Source organism: Monodon monoceros, unplaced genomic scaffold, assembly GCF_005190385.1.
Source record: "Monodon monoceros isolate NGI ecotype Baffin Bay Population unplaced genomic scaffold, NGI_Narwhal_1 Super_Scaffold_9, whole genome shotgun sequence".
Taxonomy (NCBI): Eukaryota; Metazoa; Chordata; class Mammalia; order Artiodactyla; family Monodontidae; genus Monodon; species Monodon monoceros.
This window is the reverse complement of record NW_021703786.1, coordinates 53,374,037-53,391,860: the sequence shown is the minus strand read 5'-3', so window position 1 is coordinate 53,391,860 and position 17,824 is coordinate 53,374,037. Positions and strand designations below refer to the sequence as shown.

The 17,824-nt window shown below is 49.6% G+C and overlaps 2 protein-coding genes across 3 annotated transcripts; both read right to left on the bottom strand.

The window, feature by feature from the left end:
- Positions 1–415: 415 nt before the first annotated feature.
- Positions 416–11,971, bottom strand: PIGS (phosphatidylinositol glycan anchor biosynthesis class S). Of its 2 annotated transcripts, XM_029213027.1 has the most exons (12): positions 11,912–11,971; positions 11,492–11,631; positions 11,293–11,404; positions 8,007–8,096; positions 7,494–7,585; positions 5,814–6,021; positions 5,389–5,531; positions 4,557–4,671; positions 3,516–3,661; positions 2,855–2,955; positions 1,857–2,067; positions 416–1,498 (listed from the first exon to the last, which is right to left on the bottom strand). In XM_029213027.1, the coding sequence occupies exons 1-12, from the start codon at positions 11,943–11,945 to the stop codon at positions 1,223–1,225; spliced, it is 1,668 nt and encodes a 555-aa protein (XP_029068860.1). In that variant the 5' UTR covers positions 11,946–11,971; the 3' UTR covers positions 416–1,222. The 2 variants fall into 2 exon arrangements, with proteins under 2 accessions (XP_029068860.1, XP_029068859.1); XM_029213026.1 differs by having other exon boundaries at positions 5,389–6,021; positions 11,912–11,952.
- A 1,731-nt stretch (positions 11,972–13,702) lies between these two features.
- Positions 13,703–17,313, bottom strand: ALDOC (aldolase, fructose-bisphosphate C). Its single transcript, XM_029212086.1, has 9 exons — positions 17,198–17,313; positions 16,021–16,142; positions 15,723–15,934; positions 15,555–15,609; positions 15,300–15,460; positions 15,096–15,179; positions 14,678–14,852; positions 14,338–14,537; positions 13,703–14,208 (listed from the first exon to the last, which is right to left on the bottom strand). The coding sequence occupies exons 2-9, from the start codon at positions 16,130–16,132 to the stop codon at positions 14,113–14,115; spliced, it is 1,095 nt and encodes a 364-aa protein (XP_029067919.1). The 5' UTR covers positions 16,133–16,142; positions 17,198–17,313; the 3' UTR covers positions 13,703–14,112.
- Between the last annotated feature and the right edge of the window lie 511 nt (positions 17,314–17,824).

The following is a 17,824-nucleotide window of genomic DNA, read 5'->3' as shown; positions in this document are numbered from 1 at the left end:
TACAGTACTACACGATGGGTTGGCTGAATCTCTGGATATGGAACTGCAGATCAACAGAGCCAAATATAAATTATACTCTGATTTTTGAATGCACAGAGGGTGGGCACCCCACCCCCGATGTTGTTCAAGGGTCAACTGTATGTTCTTTTTTTGAATTTATGAATCAGTTAGTATCTGAGGGCTTACACTGGTACAAGCTATTCTCTCCCAGACCCCCTGCTAGACAACCCAGGACATACCGAAGGACAATAGCCTACAATGTCCAGCCACCACAGGGCCCTCCAGGACATCGAGGCAAGAAGGGCACATGGCCAGGTGGAAGCAAAATGGACCAGTGAGCCCAGGAGGACAGACACCAGGAAACCATTACTTACACACGAATGAAGAATGAAAGGTATGCTCATACTTCATATCATTCCAATTCACATTCAACCAATGTTTCTCGAGAGCCCAGAATATACCAGATACTATCACATGCTCATCACATTTAATCCTCACAACCACCTTGTAGGGGAGGTATCATTAGTACTATTTTAACAAATGAAAAACTGAGGCTCAGAGAGGATTAAGTGGCTTGTTCAAAGCTCCCCAGATGATAAGTACAGAAGCAAGGGTTTGAATTCAGGCATGTTTAATCCCAAGTCCAGAACTTTCCCCGCTCACCACACTGCCTCTATGAAAGGGTGAAGGGAACCTCTGCCACACCCAGCATCAGGCTGCACACAACAGGTACAGCCAGCCAGGAGGGAGGGGAGTCAAGGAGAAGGTCCCAGAGGTGACAGGTGCTTGGCCCCTTCTACGAGAGCAGTGCTAGGGCTCTCCCTGAGGGGTTAGAGAGAAGCGTGGAGGGAAGGGCCCTAGAATCCAACCCAGGGCTTTCCCCTAATGCTCCCTCTCAGTGCAAGAGGACTGTGAGGAACAGGGCAGAAGCACAAGCTGCCCCTGCTCCAGAGGGAGACAGAAAAGGGCCTTCAAGTTCAGGCCCGGTAAGGAGGCCCAGATGATGTGTCTTTTGAGGATAGGGGGGTGGGGGGTGGGGGGATGAAGAGTGGGAGGGACCTGAGTCAGAAGAGCGGGAAGGAGTGTTATACTTTGACTGCTGGAGTAGCAACAGAGCAGGCTGGAGACAAGTCATTTGTGGCAGGCCCCATTATGTGCCTCTCAATCTAACACCTCCCCTCCTGGCTGGAAAGGAAGGCTTCCTACTGTGATGCTGCCCTGCTCAGTCTATCTTCTCAGGCTTTTTCCAGGACTTGCGAGTCTCCAGGAAGATCTTGAACAGGGACAAGAGGATGGGCACAGCCATAGGCAGGAAGAGTGGGATGTAGATGGCAAACTTCTGGTCATCAGGGAAATAGAGGAGGTGGAGGAGCGAGGGATCAAAAAAGGCACGCTCTGAGGATGTCACAGCTTCCTGGCTGGCAACGAAGGCAGAGGCCAGGTGCCCAGAGGCCAACTCCTCCGCTGCCTTCTGGACTGCAGCTACGGCCCTGTACACCTAGGAAGGGGGCAGAGGGTTACCAAAACGTCCTAGGCATCGGTTGGTGGGGAGGGTGGGAGAGGGCCTCACTGTGTCTTCCGTCTACCAGGCAGGTTGCCTGGAGTTCGCCCAGGATATATGGAGGCCGGTAGAAAAGGGCTAGGGGGTATCTTCTGAGTGCCTGCTTAACACCTCACACCTGCACTTAGGCTCCTTACTGGGGAGCTGGCACTGACCTCTAGAGGAAGCCTGGGCACTCAAGGATGGCATGCCCACACATCCTCTGGACCTCAAATGGCTCTCTGGTTTCACCACACCCTGGGCCCTGCTGGCCACTCCAGTCCTAGGCCACAGAATCCATCCCCTGCCTGCTTACCTCAGATGCCACATCGTCCTTGATGACAATGTTGCTGATCTTGCCCAGAAGCTGGGCCAGGGAAGTGAGAGTGGTGGTAGCTGTGGCCAGGTTCTCCACTGACCGAGCCCAGAGCAGCCGGTCCAGCTCCCAGCTCATTATCCCTTCACTCTTAGGCCCTGAAAACAGGCATTTTGGAGGCAACTGGGGCTGAGCAATCCCAAAGAGCAGCCTGTAGGAACAGCAAAGAAGGTCAAAGGGGCAGAAGGTGGGAGAAGATGGTCAGGATTCCTAGAATAACTATTAGGATTTTCGATCTCACCCAGAACCACAGGGGTTGTAGGAAGTGCCTTAGCGTCTTAGGGGGTGAGCAGCAACACTAAGTAACACAGAGCCCCAAGCCCCAATTTAACCAGTGGTTTTTCACTTTTACCTGTTTCTATATTGTTTCTATATTATAAGATCTTGTGTGAAAAAAGGTTCCATGGCTAAAATATTTCTAATTAATACCAACTAGTTTAATCCCCTCACCCTGTCTACCCTCTCTTTGGACAAACGGGGCCCCTGAGCCTTAGTTAAGGGATGATCCAGGACCACCTCTGACAAGGCATGCATGCTGTGCCTCTCTATTCCTGCACCATGGCAGACATTGCTAATCAATCAGAATCCTCTTTCCTGATGAGCCCAGACACAGCCTTAGAATGCTCAACACAGGGCATCAGGAAGCCACTATCAATAGATTCGTTCGCACAAGAATTAACAGCTATTTTCTTAAGCATCCCTAATCACAGCCTATGGACCTGACATTCATGAGCCTATTTTTCCTAAAACGCTTTTTGTCAACAACTAGTCTTTCTTAAGAGAAGGATGAAGTGATCCTTGGAAACCTTTCTTGGTTTCCTTGGGGCTCCAGGCACAGCCAAGGTATCCCTGCCAAGTGAGGGTTTACTGCAGTCAGCCCAGGAGACTGTGGTCAGTCTCAGTGGCCTCGCCCCCAAGTGGATCCCCCAGGACCTCACCGCAACTGAGCCAGGAACACCTCCATCACCCGCACCATGTCCACCTTGACTCTCACCGGCAGCTCCGAGCCATTGTAGGCTTTGGGGTCCACATTGTATACCTGCAGGGGGAAATAAGGGTGCCTCAACATCACGCCAGGACCATGCAAAGCTCTACCCTAGACACTCTGGAGGCCATGAGAAGAAAGGAAGACATACTCTGTGCTCTTTAAAAATTACAAACCTAATATTTTTGGAATACCTGCTATTAGGAGCTTTATATAAATTATCTCCTCTACTCCCTCAAAAATCTTGTTAAAGAAATATTTTTAATTCCATTTTAAAGTTCCTACCCATGAGAAACTCCAATCTAACAGGGGAGACAACATTCCCAACCTTGTTAAGACTCCCACAAACAGGGCCAAGATCTAAGTTATACACAGAATAGTCCTAAGTCAGCACAAACTGCAAGTGCAAAAGGGTCCTACTATATAAACACTGATGGAAATAAGAAGCAGTGGGGCTGGCGGGGGGCGGGGGGGGGGGCACGAGCTCACAGCACCTCACCACCCGCCCCCAACCCAGGCTGGGCCACAGAGGACACCAGAGGAACAACAGAAGGAACAGTCTCAATGAACACCCCTGATGTTTGGGCTCTGGGGTCTCCGTGGTGTGACCATACCATAATGCCACCCCAGCGGGGGCTGTGGAAGGCGTTGGTGGCCACTGGAGCCCCATCCTTGTCCTGAATGTACAGGGGGGAGTGGGCAAGCTCAGGAACATAGAGTAGAAAGTTGAGCACCGGGTAAAGGGAGGCAGCGCTGGATCCTGTGGCACAAAGAGAAGGGGAGTCAGCACACCAAACACGCTGGGTCTAGATCTTAGGTCTAGGTCAGCCTCTAACTTGCTGGTCACTCACTCTGGGCCTCATTTTCCCCAACTGATAATCACTAGGATATCCTCCAGGCCTGGGTTTCTGTGGTAAACAACCTCAGCATTCTCCCGAGATGTGCCACATACATGAAGTGCAGTCCTCAGCTTCAAACTGCCCCCAAATCGCCTCTCCTCCAACAGCCTCCCACCTTTTTCGGCAGTGCCATAAAGCAGTCCCTTGGACCTTGTAGGAAAGAAGGGAGGGAAGGAGGGAAGCAGGGAGGGAGGAGGAATTCGCCAAGGCCTCATGTGCTGCCCCACCCATACCCCTTGGTCCACACTGGCCTAACCCTGGTGCCTAAAATTCCACAACTAGTGATATACTCCCTTTGGTTCGCCTCTATTACAGTTCTACTGTACTGTACTACCTACTCTTCTGAGGTACCAGCGCCAAAATGAAAAACTGGAACCCCCGCTTCAAGGTTCCTCAGCCTCAATCAGCAGAACTGTCGATTCAAATTCTGCCTTCCTGTACTTCTGCTGCTGTCTTTCCTACACGTGTGGCCATATTTTTCCTGGATGGCTTGCAGGGAGGGAGACGCAGCCTATCCATTTGTTTATAAAAAGTGTTGGGAATGTTTAATCAATGCTTTTCGATGTGACAGTGTGGAGATGGAGATATCAACAGACTATCGTGAAAAAGGAGCCTAAATGCCCAGCACCTCCTCAACGCCCTTGGACCAACCCAACCTGGGAGCCATCGCTATATATAACCCACCTCCCACTCCAGGCTGAGCCTTCAGGGTCCTTCCCCGGCCTGGCAGAAAGACCCTCATCGTCAGGAACTCACCCAGCCGGGACTCCACTGGGTTGATGACATGGGGGAGGCTGTGTGCGGCCAAATAATAGCTGGAGGAAGCTGGGTCAAAGCGGGGGTTTACCCCCAATACTGCGTAGTAAAGGATCTGTAGAGCAAAGAGGGAGCATACTATTTGTCTAATGAGCTATATTCCAATTTGTCCCCCCAAAAGATTTGAGGTGCCTTAAAAAGATAACCATTAGGCAGGGCAAAATATAAGAGACAAAAATCAAGGCCGAGAGAAAGCAGGAGTAGGGAAAAAAATAACAAAGCTAAGGGTAAAGTTAACACACTAAATCCAGGTTTTGAACACCACGTTATTTTACCAGGCCTTCTCACAGCCTAAACAAAGAATAGCATAATTCAGTGTCCACAAGATCAAATCAAATCAGTTATTCAGAAGTAATTTCTCCCACTACCAAGACCTGATAAAAATTTCTCCCACCTTTTCCCTAAAAGGACACTGTGTAATTCAGAAGACTACATTCATCACATCTTTATTGTTACTACATTAACATATTTCAGGAAGTTTTTTTGTTTGTTTTTTAATAAATTTTTAGGATGGCACAACTGGTGAATACAGTTCCAGAGGGAGCCATAAGGAAGTTACTTTTTTAACAAGCATTGACAAAACTCCCCAAGCTGGACACCAAGGAGGAAAAGTAGACCCCAGAACCATATACATACACAGGAATTTCCTGGCAAATCAGCAAGCTCAAAGAGCTGGAAGAACAGACTACACTTGTAAATGCCAAATATGGAGGGACTTGGAAAAGGATGGTGCAGCGGGGAAAAGGGCTCCTCAACTTGCTCCCAGTCTCACCTGAGAGTCCACAGAGAAGTTGCCCACAGCTCTGAGGGCATTCAGGAAGGGCTGCACATAGCGCCGGACAGCCCCCTCGATGTCCCAGTGGACGTCATGGGACTTGGGGTCAGGGTTGAGTAAACTGAAGGTGATTTCATAGCCTATAAAAACAGGAGTCAGGGAAGCCAGAGGCATCTGTGGATCAAAGGCAGCCTGTACCCCTGGCTGAGTTGAACTTGGTTCTCCTCTGAAATGGGGCTGGTTGCCATCATGGACGCAAAGGGAGGATAAAAGTGGGATGAGGAACACTGAGTGCTTTAAGAAAAAGATGAAACCACAGAAGAAAGGAGTGAAGCGTTTGCATGCAGATTCCCCTCCTGCCCCACTGTCTCCACATAATTCATTTCCCTCTCCCTTCCCGTGGCACAGCCTGGTCACCCTACCCAAGCTGGACTTGAGAGGCCGCCTCTTATCAGAGCTCCACTTGTCCTCTGGGAGGTGGTCAGCCAAGGCTGCAGCAAGCACGTCCTCAGTCAAAGACATGGCCTGGGCTACTTGGATTACACGGCGGCCAATGATGTTAAAGGCCTCCCGGTGCATTATCCCCCGCACAACTGCCATCCTCTTGGGCCCAATGTAGCTCATCATGTCCTATGAGGGGCAAGCAAGGGACAGAATGCCCACGGCTCAGGGAAGAAAGCAGAAGAGCACTCTGGCTCCTGTCTTTGAGAATCTGGCCTTTTGCCACCGACCAACAGGCCTGCACCTCTCTAGACTCATTGAGAACTATTATGTCAACATTTCTGAGCTATGGGTATATATGAGTGTTTTCATTCATTTCAGTTCCCTTCTCCTTCCCAGTTGACATAGGTGCAGGCAACAGCTATATCTTCATGGGCTGGAAACTAAGAGACGGCATGCTGAGCAAGAATAAACAAACAACTGGAAAGTTTGATATAAGTAAATGGCAAATGGCAAAGAGGCAAGTACAAGAATTTTCACAGCAGCATTATTTGTAATAGGATAAAACTGGAGACAATCCAAATGCCTGTCAGCAACAGAATGGATAAATTGTGATATGTTTATACAATGAAACATTAGACAGAATTTTAAATGAATGCATTAGATTCAACTAGACATATTATCATAGATGATTCAAACATAAAGGTCAAGCAAAATGAAAACTAGAGAAGAACATGCGCTTCATTACGGCATTTATATAAAGTTCAAAAATATATAAAATTAAACATATTGTTTATAGAGATATATGTGATAAAACTTGAAAGAAAAATATGAAAATGATACATACAAACTATGGTCACCTTTGGCTGCAAGGGAGTGGGATATAATCATGGAGATGCACAGGGCTGTATTATAGTTTGCAAGCTAGGGGTGGGTACATGGATGTTTATTAAAATTTTCCTTCATCTTTTTGTAATAATTAATATTTCATTATAAATTAAAAAATAAAATGGTAGCTGGTACAGCTCCCACCAAACCTTTTGCTCAGAAACTGAAAAGGTCAATGTATTGCTCCTCATATTATCATCACAGCCCATTCAAACCAGCTTCTTTAACCCTATTGATTTTTTTTCCACTTTAAATTGGAACTTTAGGACTTCCCTGATAGTGCAGTGGTTAAGAATCTGCCTGCCAATACAGGGGACATGGGTTCGAGCCCGGGTCCGGGAAGATCCCACATGCCACAGAGCAACTAAGCCCGTGTGCCACAACTGTGCTCTAGAGTCCCCTGTGCTCTAGAGTCCGTGCTCCGCAACAAGAGAAGCCACTGCAATGAGAAGCCCGCGCACCTCAACGAAGAGTAGCCCCCGCTCACTGCAACTAGAGAAAGCCCACGTGCAGCAAAGAAGACCCAATGCGGCCCAAATAAATAAATAAATTTATTCTTAAAAAAAATGGAACTTTAACCACATACAAGCCTTGGATTTAGAAAGACCCAGAGTCAATGAAAACAATCTCTATTTGCATTCTTTTTAAAAAATACTTGAGGAGAGTTTTCTGTAGCAATCGGAAGGAATGGGCAGCAATACTGCAAGAAGGAGACTTAGGAGAGGACAAGCTGAAGGGAGAAGGCATGTCCGCAGCCTCTCTGCTCACCCTACCTGAGGGAGAAGTGAGGAGTGTTCAGAGATCACGTACACTGTCAGGGAGCCCTCTGCTTGCTCCGATGGCTCAGCAAACATGGTTTCTGCCTCTGGGGACAAGAACAGGTGGTGTAACAGGAGCGCAAACACCATTCCCTCTCCCTCTGGCTCCCACACGGTGCCTAACCCATCACTCCACCTCCCGCTCACACCCAGCTGACACTGTGGCCAGGCTTGGCCCTTGGTGGCCCAGGCTGAGACACAAGGTATCTCATTCCCAGCTTTCCCAGAGAGATTCTGGAGTTAAGACAAGTTATGGAGGGAGTCCCCTGGTGGTCTAGTGGTTAGGATTCCGGGCTTTCACTGCCGTGGCCCAGGTTCAGTCCCTGGTCAGGGAACTGAGATCCTTGCAGGACACACGGCACAGGCCCCCCCCCCCCCCAAAAAAAAGGACAAGATATGGAAACTACACACTTAGAGATCAGAAGGAAAAAGAGGGCTTCCTGTTAAAATGATCACCCCTCTTAGTACCTTGTATACTGCCCAATGACAGGGCTTCCTCCTCATGATCCAAAGCCCTCCGATAGGCCTTCTGGAAACGGCATTTGATTTTCAATTTGTCTTAGAGAAAAGAAAGAAGCATGATGAGAAGAGCAAGTGTCAGACTCTGCCAACCCTTCCAGCCCTAATGCTGTCCAGTGTCCGAGGAGAGCAAGATGATTGTTTGCAGAGAAATACCAAGAAGCAACAGCCAATTCTAATGATTTCTGCATGGATGATATAAATACATGACACTCCACCTCTTCCACCTGCCCAGCTCTTGCCTCTCGCTGTGCACCTTCAACCTGAAGTACCCTCCCCACAGGGAAATCTATTACAATATTCATTACATTAGTAGGTAAAAGGAGGAAAACCATATGATCGTTTCAATAGATGTCTCAAAATAAACTCAGTGAACATTCTTGATAAAAATAAGATGCACACTTAATGACAAAACACTATAGTTCCATTAAAATTACCACGAAAACAAGGATGCCTGCTATCTCCCCTATTATTCAGCACTGTTCTTCCTGAAGTTCCTGACCAATGCAATAAGTGAAAAAAGAGAAACATGAATATTTGAAAGAGACAAAATGGCCACTTTTTGAAGTAGTATAATTATTTTCAAAGGGAATGAAAGAGAACCAACTAAAAAACTATTATAAGAAAATGCAAGAATGGGTAGCTTTCTAATAAATACCAGCAATATTAAAAAAGCAATATTTTTAAAAATCCCAATTGCAGTAACAATAAAGAATATAAAAATATCCAGGAATACATGTACAAAACTGTAAGAAAAAAAAAAACCAGGACTTTACTCAATGACATAAAAGAAGATCTGAATAAAATGGAAACACATACAAGGCTCCTAGATGAAAAAACTAAATATTCTCAGAATATCAATTCTCTCCAAGTTAATCTAAACATGTAAGGCAATCCCAAAGGGATTTTTTTCACCACCTGGAACTTGACAAGCTGAACCTAAAATTTATTGGGAAAGTTCTTCTTTACAGAATTCCAGAAGAATGCAGAAGAAATGGCAGAATTTAAAAATTGCCATTTTGCAACCTAATGAAATGGATTCCAGTATCAACAGATGCTAAAATCATCAGGTGAAAGGTTGACAGAGAACTAAAATACAGAAGTCAAGCTGACAATATCTGAACTAAATATCTTTGCATCACCCAAAGTGAAACAACCAGGCCACTACATGATATAACACGATAGGAAGTACAACACACCAACTGTGAAGTATTATTGCCTAAAAAACTGAACATGGGTAGTGTATATATGTCCATGCCACTCTGTCACTTCATCCCAGCTTACCCTTCCCCCTCCCCATGTCCTCAAGTCCATTCTCTACGTCTGCGTCTTTATTCCTGTCCTGCCCCTAGGTTCTTCAGAACCACTTTTTTTTTTTTTAGATTCCATATATATGTGCTGGCATCCAGTATTTGTTTTTCTCCTTCTGACTTACATCACTCTGTATGACAGACTCTAGGTCCATCCACCTCACTACAAATAACTCAATTTCGCTTCTTTTTATGGCTGAGTAATATTCCATTGTATATATGTGCCTATATACAGTACCAAACGTAAAATAGATAGCTAGTGGGAAGCAGCTGCATAGCACAGGGAGATCAGTTCGGTGCTTTGTGACCACCTAGAGGGGTGGGATAGGGAGGGTGGGAGGGAGGCTCAAGAGGGAGGGGATATGGGGATATATGTATACATATAGCTGATTCACTCTGTTATACAGCAGAAACTAACACACCACTGTAAAGCAATTATACTCCAATAAAGATGTTAAAAAAAAAACAAAACTGAACCTGGGGACTTCCCTGGCAGTCCAGTGGTTGGGGCTCTGTGCTTCCACTGCAGGGGGCACGGGTTCAATCCCTGGTCGGGGAACTAAGATCCTGCATGCCACAAAGTGCAGCCAAAAAATAAATTTAGGACTTCCCTGGTGGCGCAGTGCTTAAGAATCCGCCTGCCAATGCAGGGGACACGGATTCGAGCCCTGGTCCAGGAGGATCCCACATGCTGCAGAGCAACTAAGCCCGTGTGCCACAACTACTGAACCTGCGCTCTAGAGCCCTCGAGCCACAACTACTGAGCCAACGCGCTGCAACTACTGAGCCCACGTGCTGCAGCTACTGAAGCCTGTGTACCTAGAACCCACGCTCCGCAAAAAGAGAAGGCACTGCAATGAGAAGCCCTTGCACCACAACAAAGAGTAGCCCCCGCTCGCTGCAACTAGAGAAAGACCGCGAGCAGCAATGATGACCCAACTCAGCCAAATTATAAATTAAATAAATAAATAAATTTTTAAAAATTAAAAAACTGATTTTAAGTAAACCTCTAGATCTAACTACCAGTTTATAAGAAATATGGATACTAGAGAAATAAGTTAAATGAAACCAAGAGGAAGAAATCTGCCAAATCCAGAATGTGAGATGTTCTATCAAACAAATGACCTGGTTTCTCCAACAAATCAATGAAAACAAGTACATTGGGATGGGGTAGGGAGAGCTGGTATATAATAAAAGAGACAAGAGACTTAAAATGGGGATCATAATGTTAGGATTAAATGAGGCAACACGTGTAAAGTGTTTCACCGAGTTTCTGGCATATAATGAACAACTAATATTAGCTATCATTATTACTAACTAGTGTTATCCCTCCCTCTCCTCCTTATTTAACTTGAATTCCTACGTATCCTTTAAAAATCTGGCTTAAAAATTACAGCTCTCAAAACCTTCTCTACCTTTCTTTCCTCCAGACAGTTATAGTCTCTTTCTTAAGTACAATCTCTGTTTCTTATATACTTATATACTTCTGAGATTTCTTTGTCTCTCTCCCCACCTATGAATTTCTTGAAACCAATATCAATTTCTTATTCACCCCCAAATTCCTGATACCTACGTGCCTAACACTCCGTAAAGTATTTAATGTTAAACTGAATAAGGCCTGTGTGTAAGTCCAAATTGATTCTAAACCCTGTGTTCATTCCACTACATCCCACATCCTCCCCTATCCCGTAATGAGCATCATCTACTTCTGATCAGGTAGCACAACTGTTTTATGAATAAAACTGCCCCTTTAATGGCGAATAACTGAATTTAAAGCTGCTTTTTTTCTTAGCAAACACACTGTTCATTCAAAGTGGCCTTTTAATAAGTTTGTAATCACCTTTACGGGATACCCATGCTCCTCCTATCCAACCTATCTGCGGACTGAACTCAGACCAGAAAGGCAGCCCTGATCAGGAACTCACACTTCAGAGGGATCTCTCTCTCATGCACAACGGTGAAGGGCAGCTTTTCCTGGTCGTCCAATGGCACTGATTCCTGGGTAAACACGACAGTGACCGGCACCATGAGCCGAAGCTGCGGGAAGAAGCATCAGGGCCATCAGTGAGTCTCCTCCATCTTGCCGGTGGGCTGTCCCCTGGTCCTCCACCACCGAAGTCTTACCTGCAGGGAATTCAGCCCACTGATCTGGGAGTAAGGCAATGGGGCCCGGTAGGTCTCCGTGGTCTTCCACCAGAGCGGCAGCCCCAGCACGATGACCACCGCGGCGAAGAAAAGGGCGGCGCGCTTGCCTCGAACCACCTCTGGGGACACGGAGGGATCCACTGAGGCGCCGCCAGAGGTGGGCTCGGGTGCCGGCCCCACCCCCGACGCGGAGGAGCCCCAGCAACCTGTACTCAGAACCTCTCAGGCCGCAGTCGAAGGGATTCCCCGGCGAGGGGCCCGGACCCTAGTCTGAAGGGGTGCTGTCTGAGACGAACCCCGAGCCCCCATTCGCGGGACCTCTGGCACAACACAGTCCCCACCCCCGCATTCCTCCCTCGCAATCCGCGAGCCGCAGCCCCCTCCCGAATGCCGCCGCACCTAGGTCTGTAGCTGCGGCCCCCGGGGCCGCCATACTCGCTTCCAACCACTCTTGCCGCCGAGGGGAGGAGCTGCGTAGGCCTCCCCCAATCGGAAACCCGCAAGGAGTGGGCGTGCCCACGGCAGCGATCGCGACCAATCACGAGCGGCAGTCCAGACGAAAACCGACGAAAGGTGGGTAGGGTGCGCAGAGAGCTTCTCCCAGAGCTTGAAAGGACGCTGACCCGGCGATTGAGGAGCTGTGCGGGTTTCGGTTTTGCTGGAAGACACCCTGCGCTTCCTTGTGGAACCCACTCCTAGCCCAGGGAATATGAGCGCAAACTCTGAAGTTGTTAAATAGTAGCCGGGAGACCACGGGAAGCTGTAAGTCTCAGTGTTCTCATCTGAAAAATGGAGATTCTTGACTAAAATGAGGTCATTCATGGAAAGAGCACACGGAAAGTCGCTTATCACGATCATTGTTTATCATCCCTATTATAGAGCTCCTCTTTCGGAGGAGCAAGCTAATAGTACGTTTTTAGGCTATTTAGCTCATTTAGTATTTTTAAAATTCATTTGAATTCATTTACAACTTGTTAAAGTCTGAATACCTCACTTAAAATTCTTGAAAATTCATGAGCACAGAATTCTGGATGATCCTGATCACTTGGGTTCAAATCCCAGCTTCACCACTTTACCTGAGTGAGCTTGAGAAGTTAATTAACCTCTCTGTGCTTGTTTCCTCATATTAAAATAGGGATAGCAGGGAATTCCCTGGCGGTCCAATGGTTAGGACTCTGCAGGTGGCGTGGGTTCGATTCGGGGAACTAAGATCCCGCATGCCCCGTGACGTGGCCAAGAACGATAAAATTGTTTTAATAAATAAAATAGGGATAGCAATAGTATCTACTTTATGTAGAATTGTTGTAGTAAATGAGTTAACAACTGTAAAGTGACTAGAATAGGGCCTGGCAGGAGACTGCTATGTAAGTTTGAGCTATTTTTATTAACACAAGATCAGGCCACAATCGGCCTACACACCCATATTGCAATAATTAGCTGGGCGGAGCATTGGTTGTGCACTTCACACAGAGCATGGCCTCCCCAGTTCACACAGAACACACAGCAGGTTCTCTCATCTTTTCATCTGCTCAGATAGACCCAGGTGCTCCACCTACAGCCCCACATCCAAGCTAAGTGGTCAAAGTTCATTATGAGACTTCACCAGGTCTGCTCTTGCCCAGACCCTTAAATTGGTTCCCCCTGTGCCCCTATCTATCCCAACTGGGAGTGAGCAACAGCTCTCGGCAACCTGCTAGATAACCTGCTGTGTCGGGCATCGCTGAGCCCTGGGGATTTTTCCTGTTGGGCAACCCAGGTGCTCCTTCTGCAGTGGCTCCCCCTGGTGAAATGTGTCAAGCCTCATTAGGGCTTAACACAGCTGAGAGGTGAGAGACTCCTCCCATCGCCTCTTAACCCAGTTTGGGGCCATGTGCAAAAGCTGCGTTCAGAAGTAGCTTGAGTCCTGCCTCACTCCATCCTTCTGCACCTGCTGCCAAGTGCCTCTGAAGTGGCAGTTCCCGAAAGACTCACAGCCCTCCATACTGCCACGCTCCAGCCTCGGACATCAACAGCAAGAGCCTGAGCTGAGAATGGTGACTGGGTGTGCCCCTCCCCCCCCAAACTTAAAGCCCAGTAAAACTCAAAACCCACCCTCTCCACCTCCACAGTCAGAGAAGGCTCAGAGACAGTAGTCAGCAGAGATCAGAAACTGGGAGGTGGGAATTGGATGTGTAAAAAAGACAGACAAAGTAGCATGCTTTGCTACCATTTATTTGCTATGTGGTATGTACCAAAAGCATGAGTCAGCTCTGGTGCCCTAGGAGAGAGCACCAGGAGAGAGGGTGGGCAAGGAGAGCCCAAGGAGAAGCAACCCCGTCATGGGGAAATTGTGGGGGCTGGCAGAGGCACGGGGGAGACCCAGGCATCCTGCTCTGACTTCTAGCAAGTTCTCCTGCCCTCAGTCATGAGGGGCTCCCTATCCTCCCATCCAATGGTCCCAGGTGCAACAATCGGAGAGGGGAGGGGAGGAGAAAAAAGGAAGATGACTCAGTGCTGGGTGGAGGCATCTCCACTCTTCATGGCTACTTGGCCCTGGCGGTAACTACAGGCAAAATTGGGTGCAGGTGGCCGGGCTGAGGGCTGTGGTATGGAGTGGGTACTCAGTAGGCGTGGTTGGCAATGTAGAGGGATTGTGCTGCCGCTCCACCATCTTCTCCGCTGCCTTCATACTTGCCCTGGGCCGCAAGGCCATTCACCTGCAAAAGGAAGGGGGTAAGTAGGCTGACCCAGTCCACAGGTGCTGAACCCTCCCAGACTACAGCCTTTGGGTGCTGACCCTGCCTGGCTACACACCACCTCTCCACCCACCACCTCTAGCTCCCAACCTCGGCCCGCTTGATGAACTCCTCAGTGGCGGCTCCAGCATTATCCCGTTGCCCTCGCCAGGTGTTGAGTGCAGAGGCCTGCAGGGCACGCCCATAGGAGAAGGTGAGGGCCCAGGGCCGGGGAAGGGGGCATTGGTTGATAGCATTGAGGTTGAGAGATGCCTCCTCTTCACTCTGACCCCCAGACAGAAAGGTCACTCCTAGGGTAGAGAAGAGAAGACAAACTGATTGATCACTCCTTATTTTTCCAGGGTAAGGAACCCCTGGAGGCCACAAGAACGGGGGAAGAACGTGAGAATGGGTCTTAGGGAAAGGAACAGGTTTGGAAGCAGGGTGGTACCTGGGACAGCTGGGGGCACAGTGCGGCGCAGGGCAGTGAGAGTTGCCATGGCGATCTCCTCTGGGCTATACTTAATGGGACAGGCATGGCCAGGGGTCACCATGTTGGGCTTGAGCAGGGTCCCCTCCAGGTACACGTGATGGTCACTCAGGGCCTTGTACACCGCAGCCAGGACCTGGGGATCAGAGGAGGTTTACTAAGGTTCTGGGGCCCTGCCACTCACTACATTAGGTTCTCTGTCTAGGGCTGGGTGGGCATGACTGTGAGGGTGGGTACAGGTCAGACTCACAGGTACATTCTGGGAGCAAGTAAAAGAGTGCTTGAGGAAGGTGCCTGCATCTGAGCCAGGGACTGTGGGCAACAGGCTCCCTGTCAGGCTTTCTCTGTGGTATATGTCTGTGCCCAGGTGTGGACTCACCTTCTCTGTAACATACTGGCAACGTTTGAGGTCATGGTCTCCATCAGGCAGGATCTCAGGTTCCACAATGGGCACAATCCCATTCTGCAGGTAAGAGCAGAGTATCTTGGGATGGGCAGTCGGTAAGATGGAAGAAAGCCATGTAACCCTCTCGCCCCCAGGCACAGAGCACCCATCTGACCCCTGTCACACACACAGGCACACCTGCTGGCAGATGCTGGCATAGCGGGCCAGCACGTTGGCATTCTCCAGAACGGCAAGTGCTGAGGGCGTGCGTTCACTGATTTTCAGCACGCAGCGCCACTTGGCGAAGTCGGCGCCATCCTTCTTGTACTGGGCACAGCGTTCCGAGAGCCCATCCAGCCCTGCAGGCATAGTGCCAGCCTCATTACTCTGCTCCTCTTTGCCAGCAGCAACCACCCAACAACCCTGTGGTCCTGAAGCCCACCCCTCCTGTACCTTGAGTGGTGGTTTCTCCATCAGTTCCGGCTAGAGGCACTACACCCTTGTCAACCTGAAGGGGAAACACAGGCACAGAACTGAACCCAGGCAGGATTCTGCTTGCCACCCCTCACACCCACACACCTATTTCCATGCTCAGCCCCCATCCAGGGCCAGTGGCTGCACCTTGATGCCCACGACAATGCCCTTATCCTGGATGGTACGGACGAAGAGGACACCATTATCATCTTTCTGGTAGAGTGTCTCATGGAAGAATATGACACCTCCGATGCACTTCTTCACACGGTCATCGGCACTGAACAGGACCTGACGGTACAACCGGCGGTTCTCCTCTGTGTTCTCCACCCCAATTTGGCTCAGCCGCTTGGCCATGCTGCCTGGGGGCAAACAAAGTAGGGTGGGAAGGTCATCCCCAGGGCTCCCTGGATACTTCTTCCCCACCTGACCACAGGCCCCCACCTACCTACAGACTCATCTGCGGCCAGGATGCCTTTGCCTGGGGCCACAATCCTGAGGGCAATGTCGGACAACTCCTTTTTCTGCTCAGCAGAAAGGGCTGGGTACGAGTGGGGCATGGTGACAGTTCTGTGGAATGGAGACAAGGTATAAAAGCTGGACCCCACCCACTACCTCCTCTGCTTCCTCTCCTGTCCATATGGAGAGGAACGGCCTTTTCCTTCCACCCCAACAAGGAGGGGCTGGGAACAGGCCAGCAGCAGTCCTTGGCATGGGTCCTGGGCATTAAAATGGCACCAATCCCTCTGACAGCCAGCAGGCTCAGGGCCCCAATTCCCACATCTCCCTTTGTCCCTGCTGGGCACCCTTCCCAGCCCCAGGGTGGGGGTGGGGAGGTGAGCAGCCCCAAAGCTGCAGGTCTTCTTATGAAACTACTGCCCAAATAAAGATGCCAACCCTTTTTTCACTGAATTTGGCCCCTTCTCCAGGTGGGCGTAAGCACTGGCCTTTCCACCTTCCCTCTTCTTATCCTCAGCAGGGCCCTGAGGGAGAATGCACTTACTTCAGAGGCTTCAGAATGAGGCAAAATTACCCATCACCCCTCTTCCCTCAGCTTCTGGAGGAAAAGAGTGGGGGTAGGGAGGAGGAGTGGCACAAAACACGGCCACAGGCTTCCATAACCTCTTCTCCATTCCCTGAACCTAACTGCCTAGGCAGTCAGGAGAATGGGAGCAGAGGATCAGGGTTGAAAGGAATGAGGAGAGAGCCTGAGAGGAGAGAGAGGGAGACATGCAGGAGCAGCAGGGAGGAGACTTGTGGGGAGATGATGGTGAGACAGGTTAACTAGTGAAGGGAGGAGAACTGGAGAGGGAACTCAGCCTAGGAGAGGCAGCAGGCTGAGATTAAAATGGTCTGGGTGAGAGAGGCTAACCCCAAGGAAAAATCCAGTAGGCAGAAGATTTAGGATTGGAAAAGCTGCATAAGAGCTTAAGAGGAAGGAGTGGTGTGGGAGAAGCTGAGCAGTGGTGTGGGGTTTCCAGTGGACAGAAGGGAGAGAGAATGTAAGGAGAGAGCTGAGAAGGCACATCAAGGGGCCCCCAGGAGCAGGGTAAGGAAGGCAGAAAGAAGAGTCAGGGAGAGGAAGCGGAGATGCTGAGCAACTCCCGCTTCGCCCCGGGCCTCACCTGTGCGCGGCGAGTTAGCTGCGGCAGCCACAGGAGCAGCTCGGGTTCAGGTCCGCAGCAGCTGTGGCTCCAAGCCCGGCTCCTGTAAATGAGGCTGTGGCGACTGCAGAGCTACGTGACTCCCCCGGAGGGCGGGGCCAGCACCTCCCCGCCCTGGCCACGCCCTCTCCCAGGACTGGAGTCAGTGGCGAGGCCACGCCCACAGAGGCGGGGCGACGAGGTGGAGTGACTACTCTGCTGGGACCTCCGAGGTGGTTGCGCACTGTCCCCCTCCCACCTCGCGGGCCAGCCACCAAGGCCCCATGGGCACGAAATGGCCTCGCCTCATTTCTGCCACAATCGCCTTTACCATGTGCAGAGCACTGTGATGGCTGTTGGGGACGAAGCCTGGTCTGGTGAAGGAGGGTCACCTAAACAATCACAACAGTTGGGTTAGATGGGACACAGGCACCAACAGTGTGGGAGTCCAGGGCAGAGAGTAAGGAACTGAGTTTCTCTGTCCTCACCCCCTTATTCACCAGGGCTACAGGCAGTGAGCCAGGGAACAAGCAGTCCAGTTACCAGAGTATCTGGGGAAGAAAAGGCGTCGGGGTGGTGGGGGGAGACTGGCTTTGGCTCTGGATGCAG